This window comes from Salmo trutta, chromosome 34 (assembly GCF_901001165.1).
Source record: "Salmo trutta chromosome 34, fSalTru1.1, whole genome shotgun sequence".
Taxonomy (NCBI): domain Eukaryota; kingdom Metazoa; phylum Chordata; class Actinopteri; order Salmoniformes; family Salmonidae; genus Salmo; species Salmo trutta.
In genome coordinates this window covers 24,488,916-24,509,445 of record NC_042990.1, presented here as the reverse complement: position 1 = coordinate 24,509,445, position 20,530 = coordinate 24,488,916, and the positions used below count along the sequence as shown (strand labels likewise).

General features: G+C 42.4%; 1 protein-coding gene across 1 annotated transcript in view; it reads left to right on the top strand.

Annotated features, from left to right (window-relative positions):
• Positions 1–7,109: 7,109 nt before the first annotated feature.
• The window catches only part of LOC115173231 (uncharacterized), an 88,829-nt gene continuing 75,408 nt past the window's right edge, over positions 7,110–20,530 (top strand). Inside the window, exons 1-15 of the mRNA XM_029731148.1 lie at positions 7,110–7,498; positions 7,893–7,990; positions 12,367–12,435; positions 12,870–12,894; positions 15,303–15,320; positions 15,523–15,594; positions 15,687–15,823; positions 15,909–16,025; positions 16,102–16,159; positions 16,245–16,292; positions 16,406–16,474; positions 18,834–18,973; positions 19,365–19,496; positions 19,593–19,650; positions 19,903–19,983. Of these exons, the coding sequence (XP_029587008.1) occupies positions 7,964–7,990; positions 12,367–12,435; positions 12,870–12,894; positions 15,303–15,320; positions 15,523–15,594; positions 15,687–15,823; positions 15,909–16,025; positions 16,102–16,159; positions 16,245–16,292; positions 16,406–16,474; positions 18,834–18,973; positions 19,365–19,496; positions 19,593–19,650; positions 19,903–19,983 (1,051 nt within the window). The 5' untranslated portion in view covers positions 7,110–7,498; positions 7,893–7,963. The remainder of the gene's footprint in view (positions 7,499–7,892; positions 7,991–12,366; positions 12,436–12,869; positions 12,895–15,302; positions 15,321–15,522; positions 15,595–15,686; positions 15,824–15,908; positions 16,026–16,101; positions 16,160–16,244; positions 16,293–16,405; positions 16,475–18,833; positions 18,974–19,364; positions 19,497–19,592; positions 19,651–19,902; positions 19,984–20,530) is intronic.

Here is a 20,530-nt window from a genome sequence, read left to right as displayed (position 1 = left end):
ACTATGGTGGTCTGCTTGAAACATGTAGGTATTACAGACTTGGTCAGGGTGATGTTGAAAATGTCAGTGAAAACACTTGCCAGTTGGTCCGCGCATGCTTTGAGTACACGTCCTAGTAATCCGCCTGGCCCCACAGCTTTGTGAATGTTGACCTGTTTAAAGGTCTTGCTTACATCACTACCTAGAGTGTTATCACACAGTCGTCCAGAACAGCTGGTGCTCTTGTGCATGCTTCAGTGTTGCTTGCCTCCAAGCGAGCATAAAAGGCATCTAGCTCGCCTGGTGGTACCGCATCACTGTGCAGCTCGCGTCTGGGTTTCCCTTTGTAGTCTGTAATAGTTTTCAAGCCCTGCCACATCCGACGAGTGTCAGAGCCGGTGTAGTAGGAGTCAATCTTAATCCTGTATTGACGCTTTGCTTGTTTAATGGTTCTTCTGAGGACATAGGGGGATTTCTTATAAGCGTCCAGATTAGTGTCCCGCTCCTTGAAAGCGGCAGCTCTAGCCTTTAGTTTGATGCGGATGTTGCCTGTAATCCATGGCTTCTGGTTTGGATATGTACGTATGGTCACTATGGGGACAATGTCGTCGATGCACTTACTGATGAAGCCGATGACTGAGGTGGTATACTCCTCAATGCCATTGGATGAATCCCGGAACATATTCCAGTCTGTGCTAGCAAAACAGTCCTGTAGCGTAGCATCCGCATCACCCACCCATGTGGGTGAATGAAAGATGAACTGAGTTTGGTCTGTCGTCATGGTAACTATGAAAGTTAGATGCCAATCGCCATATAAAATCCAAAGAAGTAAAAGTCTGGAAGGAGGAGAGATGATGAGAAACGATTTGGTTGACCGTTTTATTGTGGATTAAAATAACAACTCAACGTTAAATTAGCTAGCAACAACAAGCTAGCTAAATAGGACAAATTAGCTAGCAACTGCAAGCTAGCTAGCTACATTTCCATAAATGTTTAATGCTTTTTGACCTGTCCCCATATAATACAATTGGTTCAGAGTTTGTTTTGATATTTCAACCTACGTGTTGTGATCGCGTTTGGACAAAAAAATTATGGTGCATGTGCGCGGCCGGTTTGGGTACGGTTTAGTTTTTGCTTGTAAGCAGGAATCAGGAGGATATAATTATGATCAGATTTGCCAAATGGAGGGCGGGGGAGAGCTTTGTATGCATCTCTGTCTGTGGAGTAAAGATGGTCTAGAGTTTTTTTTCTCCTCTGGTTGCACATGTGACATGCTGGTAGAAATTAGGTAAAACTAATTTAAGTTTTCCTGCATTAAAGTCCCCGGCCACTAGGAGCGCCACTTCTGGATGAGCATTTTCTTATTTGCTTATGACCTTATAGAGTAGGTTGTGTGCAGTCTTACTGCCAGCATTGGTTTGTGGTGGTAAATAGACAGCTACGAATAATACATCTCAACGTCCCCCAAAGGCTAACTTGCTAGCCCTGGTCTGTTAACTGCTAGCTTGCTTGCCCCGGTCTGCTAACTGCTAGCTTGCCTGCCCCGGTCTGCAAACTGCTAGCCCCGGTCTGCCAACTGCTTGCTTGCTAACCCGGTCTGCTAACTGCTAGCTTGCCAGCCCCGGTCTGCTAACTGCTAGCTTGTTTAGCCCCGGCCAACTAACTGTTAGCTTGTTAGCATCGGCCTGCTAACGGTCTGAATCGCCGTGTCCCCAGTCAGCCCAACCACTCACAGGACCCATATGTTCACTTGGCTACGCCTGCCTCTCTCTAATATCAATATGCCTCGTCCATTACTGTCCTGGTTAGTGATTACTGTCTTATTTCACTGTAGAGCCTCTAGCCCTGCTCAATATGCCTTAACCAACCATGTTGTTCCACCTTCTACATATGCGATGACATCACCTGGTTTAAACGTCTCTAGAGACTAGATCTCTCTCATCATTACTCAATGCCTAGGTTTACCTCCAATGTACTCTCATCCAACCTTACCTTTCTCTGTACACTATGCCTTGAATCTATGCTATCGTGCCCAGAAACCTGCTCCTTTTACTCCCTGTTCCGTGCTAGACGGCCAGTTCGTATACCTTTATCCTACTTCTCCTCTGTTCTTCTGGTGATGTGGAGGTTACTCCAGGTCCTGCAGTGACTAGCTCCACTCCCACTCCCCAGGTGCTCTCATTTGTTGACTTCTGTAACCGTAAAAGCCTTGGTTTCATGCATGTTAACATTAGAAGCCTACTCCCTAAGTTTGTTTTACTCACTGCTTTAGCACACTCTGCGAACCCGGATGACTTAGCCGTGTCTGGAATGACATTGACCTCATCTGTCAGTAGATGATGACTGGCTGTTCTTTAAAAGTGCCTTCCTCACCATCTTAAATAAGCATGCCCCACTCAAAAAAATTTAGAACTAGGAATATATATAGTCCTTGGTTCACTCCAGACCTGTCTGCCCTTGACCAGCACAAAAACATCCTGTGGCGTTCTGCATTAGCATCGAATAGCCCCCGTGATATGCAACTTTCAGGGAAGTTAAGAATAAATATACACAGGCAGTTAGAAAAGCTAAGGCTAGCTTTTTCAAACAGAAATTTGCATCCTGTAGTACTAACTCAAAAAAGTTCTGGGACACTGTAAAGATCATGGAGAATAAGAGCACCTCCTCCCAGCTGCCCACTGCTCTGAGGCTAGGAAACACTGTATTTCTCTACAGCTGGCCATGCTTTCCACCTGGCTACCCCTACCCCGGTCAACTGCCCAGCACCCTCCACAGCAACCCGCCAAAGCCCCCACCATTTCTCCTTCACCCAAATCCAGACAGCTGATGTTCTGAAAGAGCGGCAAAATCTGGACCCATAGAAATCAGCCGGGCTAGACAATCTGGACCCTCTCTTTCTAAAATGATCTGCCGAAATTGTTGCAACCCTTATTACTAGCCTGTTCAACCTCTCTTTTGTATCGTCTGAGATTCCCAAAGATTGGAAAGCTGCCACGGTCATCCCCCTCTTCAAAGGGGGTGACACTCTAGACCCAAACTGCTACAGACCTATATCTATCCTACCCTGTCTTTCTAAGGTCTTCGAAAGCCAAGTTAACAAACAGATCACCGACCATTTCGAATCCCACCGTACCTTCTCCGCTATGCAATCTGGTTTCAGAGCTGGTCATGGGTGCACCTCAGCCACGCTCAAGGTCCTAAACAACATCATAACCGCCATCGATAAGAGACATTACTGTGCAGCCGTATTAATCGACCTGGCCAAGGCTTTCGACTCTGTCAATCACCACATTCTTATTGGCAGACTCGACAGCCTTGGTTTCTCAAATGACTGCCTCAACTACTTCTCTGATAGAGTTCAGTGTGTCAAATCGGAGGGCCTGTTGTCCGGACCTCTGGCAGTCTCTATGGGTGTGCCACAGGGTTCAATTCTCGGGCCGACTCTCTTCTCTGTATACATCAATGATGTTGCTCTTGCTGCTGGTGATTCTCTGATCCACCTCTACGCAGACGACACCATTCTGTATACTTCTGGCCCCTCTTTGGACACTGTTAACTAACCTCCAGACGAGCTTCGATGCCATACAGCTCTCCTTCCGTGGCCTCCAACTGCTCTTAAACGCAAGTAAAACTAAATGCATGCTATTCAATCGATCACTGCACGCACCTGCTCGCCTGTCCAGCATCACTACTCTGGACGGCTCTGACTTAGAATACGTGGACAACTACAAATACCTGGGTGTCTGGTTAGACTGTAAACTCTCCTTCCAGACTCACATTAAGCATCTCCAATCCTAAATTAAATCTAGAATCGGCTTCCTATATCGCAACAAAGCATCCTTCACTCATGCTGCCAAACATACCCTCGTAAAACGGACCATCCTACCGATCCTTGACTTCGGTGATGTCATCTATAAAATAGCCTCCAACACTCTACTCAACAAACTGGATGCAGTCTATCACAGTGCCATCCGTTTTGTCACCAAAGCCCCATACACTACCCACCATTGCGACCTGTACGCTCTCGTTGGTTGGCCCTCGCTTCATACTCGTCGCCAAACCCACTGGCTACAGGTTATCTACAAGTCTCTGGTAGATAAAGCCCCGCCTTACCTCAGCTCACTGGTCACCATAGCAGCACCCACTCGTAGCACGCGTTCCAGCAGGTATATCTCACTGGTCACCCCCAAAGCCAATTCCTGCTTTGGTCGTCTTTCCTTCCAGTTCTCTGCTGCCAATGACTGGAACGAACTGCAAAATTATCTGAAGCTGGAGACTCATATCTCCCTCACTAGCTTTAAGCACCATCTGTCAGAGCAGCTCACAGATCACTGCACCTGTACATAACCCATCTGTAAACAGCCCATCTATCTACCTACCTCATCCCCATACTGTATTTATTTATCTTGCTCCTTTGCACCCCAGTATCTCTACTTGCACATTCATCTAATGCACATCTACCATTCCAGTGTTAAATTGCTATATTGTAATTACTTCGGCCACCATGGCCTATTTATTGCCTTAACTTACCTCATCTGCACTCACTGAAAATATAGACTTTTTGTTTTCTTTTGTTCTACTGTATTATTGACTGTATGTTTTATTTATTCCATGTGTAACTCTGTGTTGTTGTATGTGTCGAATTGCTATGCTTTATCTTGGCTAGGTCGCAGTTGCAAATGAGAACTCGTTCTCAACTAGCCTACCTGGTTAAATAAAGGTGAAATTAAAAAAATAAGGTACTAAGGCGAGCAACACATCAAGACTTATTTAATATTATACATTGCGCACCAGCTGTTATTGACATACAGACACACACCCTCACCCCTCGTCTTACCAGACGTATCTGCCGGTGCATGGTAAATCCCGCCAGCTCTATATTATCCGTGTAGTCGATCAGCCACGACTCAGTGAAACATAAGATATTACAGTTTAATGTCCCGTTAGTAGAATAATCTTGATCGTAGGTCATCAATTTCATTTTCCAATTATTGCACCGTTGGCCAATAGAACGGATGGCATTTGAAGTTTACTCGCTCACCTACGAATTCTCAGAAGGCAGCCCGACCTCCGCCCCCTTTTTCTCCATCTTTTCTTCATGCAAATGATGGGGATTTGGGCCTGTTCCCGGGAAAGCAATATATCCTTCGCGTCGGACTCGTTAAAGGAAAAAGCTTCTTCCAGTTCGAGGTGAGTAATCGCTGTTCTGATGTCCAGAAGTTATTTTCAGTCATAAGCGACGGTAGCAGCAACATGTAACTAAAGCCCTGTTCACAATACCCATAACCACTCCGTTACGTTGCAGCGAATGTCATGCATTTCAATAGGGAGTGGAATCGTAACTCCTCCTTGCGGTTAATGTTAGTTGCGAGATGGACGCAGCATACTTTGACATTTTGCGTCATTTTCAGTCCATCAAAGAACAGGAAGTTAGCAAACCACAGAAGATGAAAATAATATGTGGTTTTTGGTGATGGCTTTTATGGGATAGCTAGCAACTTGTAAACAACAATTACCCATTCCTATAAGTGAGTTAATATTTCAATAGTAATGTTAAATAATACACATTGGCTGTTAAGCCAATGATATTATTACTGTTGCCTCCCGTTTAAGTTTATTGTAATGGTAATGATGTTTGTTTTTTATTATAAATATTAGGTCACTACAGTGGTATCTTCAACCTAGCCTAGCTTTTAGCTAAATTAGCTAGCTGCTCTGCAGGGAAAGCTAGCTTGACTTGCTATAAAGTTAGAGAAACAAGTTGGGGGAAAAGTAACTAAACAAAAACATGTTTTATTATCACCAGAAACAATATATTTATCCTGACTTGAATGAAAATGTCATATTTTGCAGTCTCACAAAATAAATAAGAACTCAATGAGAGACAGGCTCTCCTCCATCTTGCGTTAGAAACACTACAATTGTCCTTTCAGTAGCAGGACTCCGTGAAGATGACGTAAATCGTAATGAAATACGTCAGGATGTGTATGGGGCATAATACCGCGTTCAAAACAACTAGGAACCCTGAAAAATATGAGGCCAAATCATGACGCCAGTGACTTTCACCTCGGAAAGTCAGAGCTATATAAAGAGGCCCGAGTTCCCGAGCTGGAATTCCGAGTCGGATGACCGTTCAAATCGATTTTTCCCAGTCTGAGCTCATTCCCAGTTGTTTTGAACTCACTGAAGTCAGAAGTCGGAGATTTCAGCATTTCCAGCGCCCAGTTTGTTTTGAACGAGGCATAAGGTGTTTGATGCAGTATTTCGCAAGTAAAAAAATGTGCGACGTGATATACACAAAGTCCGGCTTTTGAGCAGGTCTGTCTCACTGTTTATGCTATTGGATAGAGAGCTCAAAACACATCGGTTAACCCTATGTTAGTGAGCAAATGTACATCATCTAATCAAAACCCGCGCTTTATTTACATGTTGTGACGGACGGATGTTCCAAACTCTGTTTTAGACAAGACCAAAGGTATCCTACACTTTGTTGTCAATTTTGACACTAGAATAATGCCATGTTCCAAACAACACGGAACTCTCCGACTTCAGTGCTTTCAAGACCACTGGGACCTCTAAAAAATTATTATGAACTGTCCTCCAACTCAAATTTCAAATTTGCGAACTCGGGCATCTTTCAAGAACACCGACATAACGACCTGAAGATATGGCTAATTTTCCAGTAACATGTTATGAAATATTAAGATGGCAAAACAGAATCATTAAGGGCTTGAAGCACATCTGTTAACACGCTTATATACTGTAGTAGGAGAAAAACAGGCATACAAAGAAAATGCACACCTTGTAATCCAGATGCATGCCAGGATGCCTAATAAAATTTGATTTGATAGGTGTATCATAATCACTGTAGTGAATATACTCATGGTTGTAACTAAGTATGTGTTAATATAATTTTTTAAAGAAACAGTCATTGTCACGCCACCAATATAATTGGTCCAAGGAATTAGAGGGGAGGGGAAACCTTGCCTAGAGCAAAGAGTTTAGATTTGGGAATAGTAGTGGCATAAAGCCAAAAGGAGTTGGCTATTAGCGTAAAAGAGGAGTGACTGTGAAACGGTGTAAGAACGAAACACTATATATGATGATGCCGAGGCTGAGTTCAGCAGTTGCTCCATGGACCAGCTCGGCTTGTTACTTTGTAATAAAGTATATTTTGAATTCACAAGCTCCGGTGTCTAAGATATATTTTTAAGGAGTATTTCCACGACAAAGATCACTGGAGTCATGATTTGACCTCGTATTTTCCGAGTTCCCAGTTATCTTGAACGCACCATAACTGTTTCTGACTCATGTCGCTGACTCAGGCCGTTTTCAAAGGGATTGGTTAAAGGCAGTCGCTGTTTAAACTGGAGATGTCATTTGCGCAACTGCAGAGAAGACTTCGTGCGCCGTTCCCGCAATTTCGCATAAACTGTTGAGACACACCTCTAAACAAAAGAACGGAAAGTTTTCAGCTCTTCACGGTCGAAGACGGGATGTTTTAGCAGAAGTATTCTAGGTAAAATTAGGCTATTTTGTGGACGATGGTTAGTCTTTAAAAAAACATTTTTTATCGATTGTGCATTGTGTAGAAGGCATCACATTCCACGAATTTCGCTGCTTAGCAAATCACGTGTCTCATTTTATAGCTTGGTTTGACCGTCATTAGTTGGCTTTGAAGTTTGTAGGTATTGCAGAGTTAACCTCCATGCGACCGTCCTTCTAGCTAACCGTATATTCTTAATAACAGAAAGTGCTACTTTTTGTTGGGGGCAATGACTGTTTGGTTGTGGGGTCTAGTATGATGCTTCAACTTATCTCAGGTTTTCGTCTACCACGCTGCAGAGGCAACTTCTTTATCAAACATTTTCTCCTAGCTGGTCATTTACAGCTTCCATTGTGTTGTGTTACAGATTCACACGATAGAGAACACAGCAATTTTGACGGACTGGGTTGAGGAAACGAAACGCAAACAGCAAGATAAATGTTGCCTTATCGGCTTGCTTGTCAGGTGGGTTTGTCTTGCTGGGCTTGTCATGCCACAACTGTTGGAATGGTCGGGGTGTATGGAGGATGATCAGTGCCCGTTTTAAAATTGCAACACTTAAATGCTCAATTAAAATGCATGTATATTTTCATATCAGTGTGCATGAGTCATGCCACAATGAAATTGCAACGTTAAAATGAAAATAGTTGATTGAAAAAGGTAAATAGAAATTCTAAATGAAAATGGTTAACAGACGTAAAATAAAAAAGCCACTTACCATTTATAAAACTTCCCAATTTAGCATTTTCTCTTCATTTTCAAAGTGTATGCAAATCGCTTTCTGGAAACATAGCCGTGTCACGCTCTCTGTGCATTGATTTTTAGACTACTGTAACTGACAGGGTTCAAACTGCTCTCCTGTACACAAGAATAGCATCTTAACCTGCTAAACCTAGGCAATTTAGCTTAGGGAGCCAGTGCAATTTTTCTGGTCTCAGGCATAGTTACACAACACTAGACAAACTTACTCATCTCCTATGCGTGTTTAGTTGTTTGCATGATAAGTAACCACTCTTGGCACCTGAAGAGTTGCATTGGCTATATAGCTTTGGTTTAGCGGGCTGATGTGCAGAAGTTGTTTGAACCCTGTCAGTCATTTGTGCCGTGGCTCAGATTGGTATCAAATTTTATTGGTCACATTCACGTGGTTAGCAGATGTTTTTGCGAGTGTAGCAAAATGCTTGTGCTTCTAGTTCTGACAGTGCAGCAATATCCAACATGTAATCTAACAATTCTGCAACAACTACCTAATACACACAAATCTAAGTAAGGAATGAAATAAGAATCTATGGATGAACAATGGCAGAGCGGCTTAGGCGAGATGCAATAAATGGTGGAGGTCAAAGGATGTTTAATTGTAAATGCGGTGGTTCAGTTACCACATTCATGATGCGTAGGGGTTTAAATGAAATTGGGATCCTTAACTTTAAGGCAAATCCCTAACAGAAAAACATATATTTTAATGTAGATCCAAGTAAACTACATAGTTGTTGCGGAAACCGACACACTAAGAGCGTTGAAGCACAGGGGTCAACTTCTCTGCTGTTTTGGTGCCCTTTGGCCTAATTTAAAACTTGTGTAAATTTTACACTGAATATATGCATTTGCCATTTCTTAAACGACTGTGCACACACAAATATTAAGATTTATAAGCTTGGCATACATATGCATATTTCTCATTTTATAAATCAGACCAGTCATAAAACTGTTTGTGAATAACAGCCTAAACGCTTTTTATGGCAACAATAACACCCTTTATTTGTTGTATAATTTGGAACTATTGACATTAGGCCATGGCATGCCAAAGATATCAATATTTTAGTTTATCAATAGATTATTGGGATTCAATGTCCTGCCTTTGTATAGGCTCAGAGATTAAATAGGCAATGATGTCGCACTGCTATTGCACAGCAATACTGTAGCCTAAGCCTAAACATACTGTCAAATATTTGACATAAGCTACCATTCTATTTACTGTGTTGGCAGGATGTTTTAATCTTTAGCAGTAATTTATGCTGTATCTGGAAAAGGACTGTCAGTTTCTGAAAGAGAGAACGATGGCAAATGATTGTGAACGTGTCAGCAGAACATTTTAATTCAACAATGTTTTGCATCAACTATGATTGGTTACCAGCGAATTTTGAAACTGTCTAAGGCAGGCTACAAAAAAATGCAATTATTGTACTTACAGTAGGCCCTACTTCAGTTTATGTAAAATATAAACTGTTTGCCTGTTAAACTCGACTGTATACCGATATAATAACTCATGCTGCCTCTGATATTGCAAAACTTGAAATACATATAGCCTATCTATTTACTAGGTCCAATTTAAATGAGAGATGCGCATTATCAATTGTTGTATGGCTCCTTCAGGAATATGAACCCGGTCTTCTGATTTTCGCTCTTCTCACTAACACAGGGTCTAAAGTTTGCAGGGAGGTGAGCACAGTCTCACATATTTAAAAATATTCAATACATGTTTTTAAAAGCCAACTTTGCGTGAACTGGCACACTCACATTTTGTGGTATATTTTGTACATGCGCATGGTTTATCATTTTTTTTTGGAGTCGACTCGCCACCACTACATCATTGTCGTTAACAGTTGGTAAAATAGCAGAGAAAGGCAAGCGACAGCAGCAAAGTCCTGAATGGCAGTACTTTGAGAACGAAATGCATACTTTGCGATTTGGAATTGAGATACAATATTTGTGGTAGAGGTGCTGTCCTTAACCATCTGAAAGGGATGCTCAGTGAGACCCAAACTGTTGCTGGCAGCAGCACCGCTGCATTGTGAATTCACGTGGAATTAGATCTCTCTATGCAAAAAAAGAAACGTCCCTTTTTCAGGACCCTGTCTTTCAAAGATAATTTGTAAAAATCCAAATATCTTCATTGTAAAGGGTTTAAACACTGTTTCCCATGCTTGTTCAATGAACCATAAACAATTAATGAACATGCACCTGTGGAACGGTCGTTAAAACACTAACAGCTTACAGACCTTAATTAAGGTCACAGTTATGAAAACTTAGGACACTAGAGACGCCTCTACTGACTGAAAAGCACCAAAAGAAAGATGCCCAGGGTCCCTGCTCATCTGCATGAACGTGCCTTAGGCATGCTGCAAGGAGGCATGAGGACTGCAGATGGGGCCAGGGCAATAAATTGCAATGTCCGTACTGTGAGACGCTGAAGACAGCTCTACAGGGAGACAGGACGAACAGCTGATCGTCCTCGCAGTGGCAGGCCACGTGTAACACCTGCACAGGATCGGTACATCCGAACATCACACCTGCGGGACAGGTACAGGATGGTAACTCAACTGCCCGAATTACACCAGGAATGCACAATCCCTCCATCAGTGCTCAGACTGTCTGCAATAGGCTGAGAGAAGCTAGACTGAGGGTTTGACTGAGGGCCTGTTGTAAGGCAGGTCCTCACCAGACATCACCGGCAACAATGTTGCCTATGGGCACAAACCCACCGTCGCTGGACCAGACAGGACTGGCAAAAAGTGCTCTTCACTGACGAGTCGTGGTTTGGTCTCACCAGGGGTGATGGTCGGATTTGCGTTTATCGTCGAAGGAATGAGCGTTACACTGAGGCCTGTACTCTGGAGCGGGATCGATTTGGAGGTGGAGGGTCTGTCATGGTCTGGGGCGGTGTGTAACAGCATCAATGCCACCAGCCATACTGCTCGTTCTGTGCGTGATTTTCTGCAAGACAGGAATATCAGTGTTCTGCCATGGCCAGCGACGAGCCCGGATCTCAATCCCATTGAGCATGTCTGGGACCTGTTGGATCGGAGGGTGAGGGCTAGGGCCATTCCCCCCAGAAATGTCCGGCAACTTGCAGGTGCCTTGGTGGGGTAACATATCACAGCAAGAACTGGCAAATCTGGTGCAGTCCATGAGGAGATGCACTGCAGTACTTAATGCAGCTGGTGGCCACACCAGATACTGACTTACTTTTGAATTTTACCCCCCACTTTTGTTCTGGGACAAATAATTCCATTTCTGTTAGTCACGTGTCTGTGGAACTTGTTCAGTTTGTCTCAGTTGTTGAATCTTATGTTCATACAAATATTTACACGTTAAATTTGCTGAAAATAAACGCAGTTGACAGTGAGGATGTTTCTTTTTTTTGCAGTTTAAATTTTTTTGTTGTTGATTTTTAATTTTTTTTTTTAGATAGGTGTGTGTGTGTGTATGTATGTATGTATATATGTGTGTGTGTGTATATGTCATTTATTTTATTCGTTTTAAAACAAAGAAATTGTCCATTTGGCACATCCTGTAATGATGAGTAAGCCTATCCTTGCATTTACATTACATTTACGTCATTTAGCAGACGCTCTTATCCAGAGCGACTTACAAATTGGGCCTGAAACCTGAATAGTTGCATTCGTTCCGAGTCAATTTCCATACACTGAAATTGAATGTTAGTTGTTACGTGATAATTAATTGGTTATTTGAAAAATGAAAACATCCACTTTCGAGTTCACTTTGCACAGTGCATTTAGGATTTTCTGTTTTCCATTTGGCTTCTTCCAATGACCATTTAGAATTTCTGATAACCATTTTCTAGTTTTATTTCAACTTTGCAATTTAATTGTGGAATGAATCATGCACACTGATAGAAAAATGCATTTATAATTTTCACATTCCTATTTAGTATTGCATTTTCAAACTGGCCCTGATCACGCTCCATATGGGTGACTAGTGTCTGGAATGTGTTTTGACACATTTTTGTCATGGCGGTTAGGTGATTATTCTATCCATATATGACTTGTATACCGTTCTTGAAAGTCATGGCTATGATAAATTATGGTTTTCGGCTGTAGGACTGTGGTGTGAAGTTTGTCACCATCGGCAGCTTCAAGCAGCATGTCCGCAGGAAGCAACATCAACAGGTAGGATGTCATGCAGCTCACAATTGTTCAAGATGTGTTTTGTACAAACTGCATTTCTAAGCCATGGCAGGGCAACTCTCCTTGAGAGCTACTGGGGGTGCAGGCTTTTGCTCCAGCCCTGCTTTAATACACCTGTTTCAGTTCATCACGGCCCCAAGGAGCAGGTTATTTATCTTGTGTATTAGTGCAGGGCTGGAACAATAGCAAGTAGTTCTGCAGGAAGACTGTTCGCCGCCCCTGCCATAGGAACACTGCCTGTACAAAGCACAGCAGGAAATCAAGGTCTTGTGATAAGAGAACTGAAACTCATTGCATATTTTGTTCAAGGATGTGCTGAACAGTGAGACATTAGTATTTTCATATTGCTGTATTTTTAAATTGGCATTAAAAACACTACATGTTTTATCTGTCTGTGTCTGTCCCATCAACTACAGCAAGTGGCAGAGCTCTTCCAGACAGGTAGGGCGTGTCTATTGGTCTCTTGTTGCAGAATGCTTGGAATACCGTAATTTCCGGACTATAAGCCGCAACTTTTTTCCCACGCTTTGAACCTCGCGGCTTAAACAATGACGCGGCTAATATATGGATTTTTCCCGCTTTCAATTTTTTTTTCTCCAAAATAACACATTCTGTGACGTGCGCAGTTTTTTGGCGGCATGAAGCTTTCATTAGACCAATGAAATTGCTGAACGGGTTAAGGTCAAACAACTTTTTTGTTTACTGTTTAGATTAAATCGAGCGCTCTCAAACTTCCCATCATTCTGATTACGGTAGTCATTTTGTCACCCTCATGGCAAAGACACGGAGAAATGCATATGATGCAGCTTTCAAGTTGAAGGCGATTGATCTGGCTGTTGGAAAAGGAAATAGAGCTGCTGCACGGGAGCTTGGTCTTAATGAGTTGATGATAAGACGTTGGAAACAGCAGCGTGAGGAATTGACTCAGTGCAAAAAGACAACTAAAGCTTACTGCTAATTTTTAATTTTTTGTTACAAGCCATGTTTCGTTAAAGCCTGTGTAAAGTTCATTTGTTTCAATGTACCGGTAGGCACCTGCGGCTTATAGACATGTGCGGCTTATTTATGTTCAAAATAATACTTTAAAAAAAATTCAGTGGGTGCGTCTTATATTCAGGTGCGCTTAATAGTCCGGAAATTACGGTACTTTTTGGGGTGATAGATTTTTATCCAAAATGTGAAAAACAGATATAGAAAGGTTGCAGTATAACACAAAGTAACTGTCACTGGACAATCTCACTTTTAAAAAGTTCATATTTTTACAGATACTGAAGATGTTGACTCGCCCTATACTTGTATTTGTGGCCAAAGCATAAATCGGAGAAAAACACTTCAAAACCTCAAACTTGTATCTCATGCGGACCGTTTAAAAAATGCTTGCTATTTCCTCATCGAACATGTTATCTCCTTGAGGATGAGCTGGCCAATCAACGGTCTACTTGTGTGAATTTTTTTAAATTACTGGTATACGCCCACACTTTTGTTGGGGTACGCCCACACCATTCCAGCACAGAAAAGCTGCCTTTTAGCATATATGATTACAATTTCTTGGAAGGATAACTATTTCACTGATATTGTAAGTAATTATAGATCATATTTCATATAAATCTGGAAACACTGGGTAGTTACTTTAAGTGTCTTACTGAAGGACACATCGGCAGATTTTTCACCTTGTTGGCTAGGTGATTCGAACTACCGACCTATTGGTTACCAGCCCAACGCTCATCGCTAGAGTACCTGGGGTATGGTCTGTGCACTGTGCCAGATTACCAGCATAGGGTTGCTTTCTGTCAACCCAGTCAGTATTCTGTGTCTCTGAGACAATATAACTCTTAAATCTTCATTTAAAAAGTAACAGTTTGGGAGAAGGGCTATCTGTTTTCCCTTTTGTCTCTATGGGAGTTTTCTGTTAAGAGAATGTGTTTCTTGTTAAAAGGCTGAATAGCACTAAAGGGAGTAAGCAAAGGCACTATGTGTAATCCTGGGATTAAGTGGATTTATTGGTACAATTCTATAATGGCCTATAGTTATCTGTACTTAATCCTATAATGGCCCGTAGTAATATTATGGTCCGATAATGGCATGTAGCAATCTTATAATTGCCTATAGTAATCTGTACTTTGGTAATTTTGGAAATGATGTATAGGTGCGCCACCAATATAATTGATCCAAGGAAATGGAGGGAGGGAAAACTGTCACGTTGGTATAAAGGATTTGGAGACAGGCAGAGGAATACATAATAGGGGTTTAATACACCCAAAACAAACACATATACAAAAACACTGGGCTGTACCCAAACAAAAGAGTGAGGGTAAACCTTGTTGACCGACACGGGACGATACAGACGTGAACAATAACTGACAGACCGAGAGATCAGAGGGCACATGTATAACATACTAATCACGGGAAATGGGAACCAGGTGTGTGTGTGTGTGTGTGTGTGTGTGTGTGTGTGTGTGTGTGTAATCAGACAAGACAGTCCGGGGTTGAGGATAATGAGTCCTGTTCAGTGAAGCCTAGAAAGCCGGTGACGTAGACCTCCGGAACTGGTGGACAGAATGAGCAGCAGTACTGGGGGGATCTGTGACAGAAACCCCACGTAGAGGAAACCACTTAGATTTGGAAACAATGGTGGAGCAAACCTGAGGGGATATGGTTATTCGCATAACGTGGAGGGACTATGAAACTTGTATAAAAGGAGTGGACTGAGTCCGGCAGTTGCTCCATGGACCAACTCTGCTTGTTACTGTGAATTCAAAGACTTTATTACAAAGTAGAGATATTATTTAACCAATATTTCCACGACATCTCTCACCCTCCCACTTTCTCTTCCCCTCTCTCTCTCTCAGACGAGTACCAAGGTCAAGGTAAGCCAATTCTGCTGTCTTCAGTGGACTTTAAGTGTAAACACTGGTAGACGAGTCTGAATGTGTTCTGTTATGACCCTATTCCATTTCGATCCCTAGCCGCTCTCCTAGCCCCTACCTCTTCAATGTTCACAATGTGAATGGACTAGGTTGATCTCTCTCGCTCTCCGCTCTTTTTTTTACATTTTTTTTTTTTGTGTAGTCTACTTTGCCTCCATCTTGGTTCTGGAGTATCTGGCCAGGAAACCCACAAACACCCCACATCCCATCGTCGGTAAGTGTGTGTGCGTGTGTGTGTGCGTGTGTGTGTGTGTGTGTGTGTGTGTGTGTGTGTTTTTCTGACTTCTTCATTTGTGTATGTCCCAGGTCTGTACCTGGTGACATTGTGTGTGAGTCCAGAGTGGAGGGATACTTTCTACCTTTGTCACAGTTGTGAGGAGAAGTGTGGCTCAGGACAGATCATAGACCACCTCCTCTCCGCTGACCACCTCTCCAACTACTATGTAAATACACACACACAAATGAAAAAAACAAATTACCGACTCCTCTGGCTGCAGTTTAATTGAAGTGTGTGTGTGTGTGTGTCAGAGCTACACAGACCCTGATGTGTTGAGTTTCTCCTGGATGCCGAACATGGATATGTTGAACCTCATACGGCCGCTAGCTGTCAAAGAGATGGATGAGAATGGACCTGGAGTGCTACGGGTAACTGTACTGGTTTTCTCATTGTGATGGGTGTGTGTGCTGTGTCGGGCCTACTCACGTGTGTGTTTGTGTGTAGGTGCTGGACATGCCTAAGAGTATGTCTGTGAAGTTGAAGAGAAGTGGCTACTCTAAAGGTACAACTGTCACATTACTGCTATTCATTGGTACAGTAAGAAGTTACTCCACACGATTAACTAACTTTGTCTCTGTCTCTCTCAGTCATGCAGGCCCTGACTCAGACTGACAGGCTGGCTGAGTGTATCAGAGGTGAGTGAGCATGTCCTTTTCTCTTCAATCACTTCTTTATCTCTAGTTTAACATGGACGTGTTGACTAAATCTATCCCTTTTTTCCTCTCACTCCATCCCTCTTCCTCTCTAGCTGACAGACCAGAGAGGATGACTATACAAGAGTACCACAGAGACCCCAACAGGAAACACCCTCTGCTGGGTAGGAACCATTATCATCAACACTGTAGCAGGGGGGAAGAGGAAGGCTGTGACACAACACAGTATATCAGTGACCTCAAAATGGCATGTGCACATCGCAGTAGGCTCTGGTTCTAGAGACCCATAACCACTAGCGTTGCACGGTGTACCGAGACTTTTTTGATACTGTAACGTGAAAAACGGTTCACTATTAGAATGTTACTTTCTGTCAAATGTGTCGCACGTTTGAAAAGAAACTAAATGTATTGAACCTGTTAGAAAATGTATTCATTTGCCCAAGCTTATCGTAAGACATGAGCAGAAGGCATCAGAGGTTTGTATTCCCAGCAACTTTCTGAAGGAATGCCCCTGTCTGTGTGTGCAGTGCGTGTTTATATAACACTTTGTGTAGCCGTTAGTGATGCTAATAGGGTGGCTCACAATTGGCCCAGCGTCATCCGGGTTATGGGAGGGTTTGGCCTGGGTAGGCCGTCATTGGAAATAATATATATTTTTTTTAACTGACTTGCCTAGTTAAATAATAATTATTCAGGTAGATGGAAAGGTTTTCCACAAAATTTAAGTACAAATTAGCCTATGCCTACCTGGCAAAATAATAATAATTTGCATCAATCCAGTGGGCATTTGTTTTGCATACTCCATCACATGTGCGCTACAGAAGCACTGCTAACCAAACAGTGCTTGGTTCATGCCTCTTAAATTAAAAGGTAACTACACTCAAACATCAATATTTAGATTTTTCCCAGAAGTCTCCTGATGTGGTTTAAGTGTTGTTGTGGACATTTATTGTTTTTTTTTTTCTCTAAAAAATAAATAATTGAGCGAAAACCTAAAACAAGTGGTAAAAATCTGTGGTATCGTTTTGATATCATGATACTAAACCTTTTGTAGGGGTGTGATGGTAATTCAAATATTGAACAAGTTTATGACAAATGCTTGAATCCAATTAGTTTATTTACCAAACCTAAGTTTTACATCTCCTTATATACTGTCAACTTACACATGTACATTCTCATTGGTCAGCACAGAAACATCAGTTATATGATCACTTCTTTATCAGCATAGCTTCTAGATAATGACGGTCATGCATGTTATTGTCTTCGTTTTCCATGACCAGTGCAACGAGGCTTGTAATTCCCGAGAAGAGTTACCTAACACCAACACAATGAACATAATACTATATGACGTGCCCAAATAGATAGAGGGAGAAGTGTTTTCTTTTGTTAGAGACACGCATATAGTGAAACCTAGTCAGTTCCCATCAACCTGGGATCCATGTAAAAAGTCTGGTATAGTGACAACACTAATAACCACTGCTACATAGTGTAGGAAATGGCCATCCCCCAGCTATTGGGTTGCCAAATGGAGATGAAGGATCAGTCGACGACTTCCTAGTTTAGTTCAGATGTCTCTGTTCACAGCACACTAACACTGCCTCTGCACATATCAGCATGGCTAGAACATGTTCGAACCCAGTCAAAACAAGTCATACTTTTGTTTCATTTTCATAACATCAAATACAGTAACTATTGATGTAAACATGATTGATAACATCTTAGGTCGACATCAATAAAGTAGTGAGTGTCCGACGCAGGTTAGCGTTTTTCATCATGAATCTTGTTCTGGAGGCAGCTCTGCAGTGGTCACTAGCTGGTACAGCCAGAGTCATAAAATCAGATTTTAAACCTAATCTTAACCACACTGCTAACCCTAACCTTGAATTAAACATATTTTTGTTTTCATGAATATTTAGTGTAGACAGTCCCTTTTCTCACAGACGCGGGGCTGCAGGTTTTAGCAGAGAGCTAGACACACAGGCCTCAATATTCAGCTATACAGTGAGCATAAATACAATGGCACATAAGCAAATTAATAACAACAAAGTCAATGGTGGGGGTCTTTAGAAGACACCCAAAATCAACTTTAACCCTTCACTTGTCAGAGCATAAACCTGAGGCGAGTTTAAAACATTTTTTTGCAGTGAACATGTAGCCAGAGTAACAATTTCAGTCGAACGATTTTTGAATGAACATTCTGAAATGTTACGGAGAAACATCAAACAGCTACATTTTCTAAGGATTACTGTTGCTTTTTAGCGACAATATTCAAACTGAAAACTACTTAGCTAAAAATCTACATGGCCACTTGATTATTTTTAGCGGTAGTTTAGATCCGAAACAGACACTTACGTTCGCCGTACAGTATCTTCTCCGACTGTTAGCGAACGGTTGCGACCAACACAAAACAAATGGAATATGTTCGCTAACGTTAGCCAATGTTCACAAACTATTTCCCTTGTTGAACGCACCTCTGTGTCAGTGACTCCCCCTAACTTCTGATCCGTTACCTGTGACCTGTAGGTCTACAGCACCTGGTGGAGTACTGCTGTGAAGGGCATGACCAAAGGAGATCCTACCTCTGTCAGCTCTGTCGCCTCCCCGTCCCCTCACGGAGGGTCATCAAACACACAATCAGCTTCGACCACCTCTACTGGTACTTCGTAAGTAACTGTGTTTGTGTGTATCTGGGGACTCACACTTGGTAAGAATCTGCTACCAGCAACCAGTCATTTTCAATGAAAGGAGAGGAGGACAGACGCACATCGACTTAAAGGTCAACCACAAGAGAGCAAGCAACCAATGTTCTGCATTTCCAATATTATGCAAATTGCAGCGAAGCGACCGCATGATAGCCAATCGGAAGAGGGCAAGCTCTTGCAAGCAAGCTTCGACGTTAGCTAACCACAAATTTATTTTCATGCGTGCTTTTTGAAGGATACACCCGTGAGATGGTGTATCAACTACTTCATCGCTCATTACCGCTCCAAGTGTGAGTCTGGCGTGTATGTTACACCCTCTACTGGTATTTCTTGACTATCTCTGTATGTGTAGAAGGTGTGTCACCCCTCCACCCTCCTGATGAAGGACTGTTATAAAGAGTACAGCTGCAGGTTCATCTCCATGATCCTGGACCTGGCCAATCAGGCGCAAGACATCAGTCAGTCAGCCAATAAGGAGATACAGGTGAACAATACCACACCCCTATCTGTTGACTGCACCCCCAAACCAATAATTGAATCAATCTGACTGATAGCCTAATGGTTTGTCCGTCTGTTACAGCAAGTTGTGTTGGAACCAGCAGCGTTCTCCTCAGTTGAGTTTTCTGTCTACACAGAGGGTGAGTAGACACGCATACAAACGCACTCTTTAAAATAATGAATCCATGTGATCTAAGCCTCTGTCTCCGGAACACGTATACTGCTGCAGCATGGGGTGGAATCCAGCCAACTGCTCTTTCAGCAACTGTTTCAGCAACCCACACCTGTTGAAAAAATGTCAATCATACATACATATTTTGATTCTTAAATGTGTGTACACACTGCAGGGTCTCTATCTCTCACACACACTGACATGTGTTTGCTGTGTGTAGCTCTGAGGAAGTTGCAGACCATTAGGAGAGATCTTAAGGAGGGCAGCCTTAAGACCAGCATTACACCTGGAGACAAACTGGGTACGTACTGGGAAGGAATGGTTTCGCATGCTGCCATGTTGAAAAGCACATCTCGAACTCTGTTCCATTTCTATTCCTCTCTCTATTTGTATGACTTCTGCCTCTTGCTCAGTCACCCTCAAATCAAAGTTTATTGGTCACATACACAGTTTTGCAGATGTTATCGCAGGTCCAATGCAGTACACACAATCTAAAAATAAAACAAAAAGAACACATTTTAAGACCTATCAGAACGAGCAATCACTGAGTCCAGAATATAAATATATACACTACATGACCACATACTTTTGGCCATCCATTCATCCACAAGCATTAGTGAGGTCGGGCACTGATGTTGGGCGATTATGCCTGGCTCAAAGTCGCAGTTCTAATTCATCCCAAAGGTGTTCGATGGGGTTGAGGTTAGGGCTCTGTGCAGGCCAAGTTCTTCTACGCCGATCTCAACAAACTATTTCTTTATGCATCTTGCTTTGTGCCTGGGGTATTGTCATGCTGAAACAGGAAGGGCCTTCCCCAAACTGTTGGCAAAAAATGGAAGCACAGAATT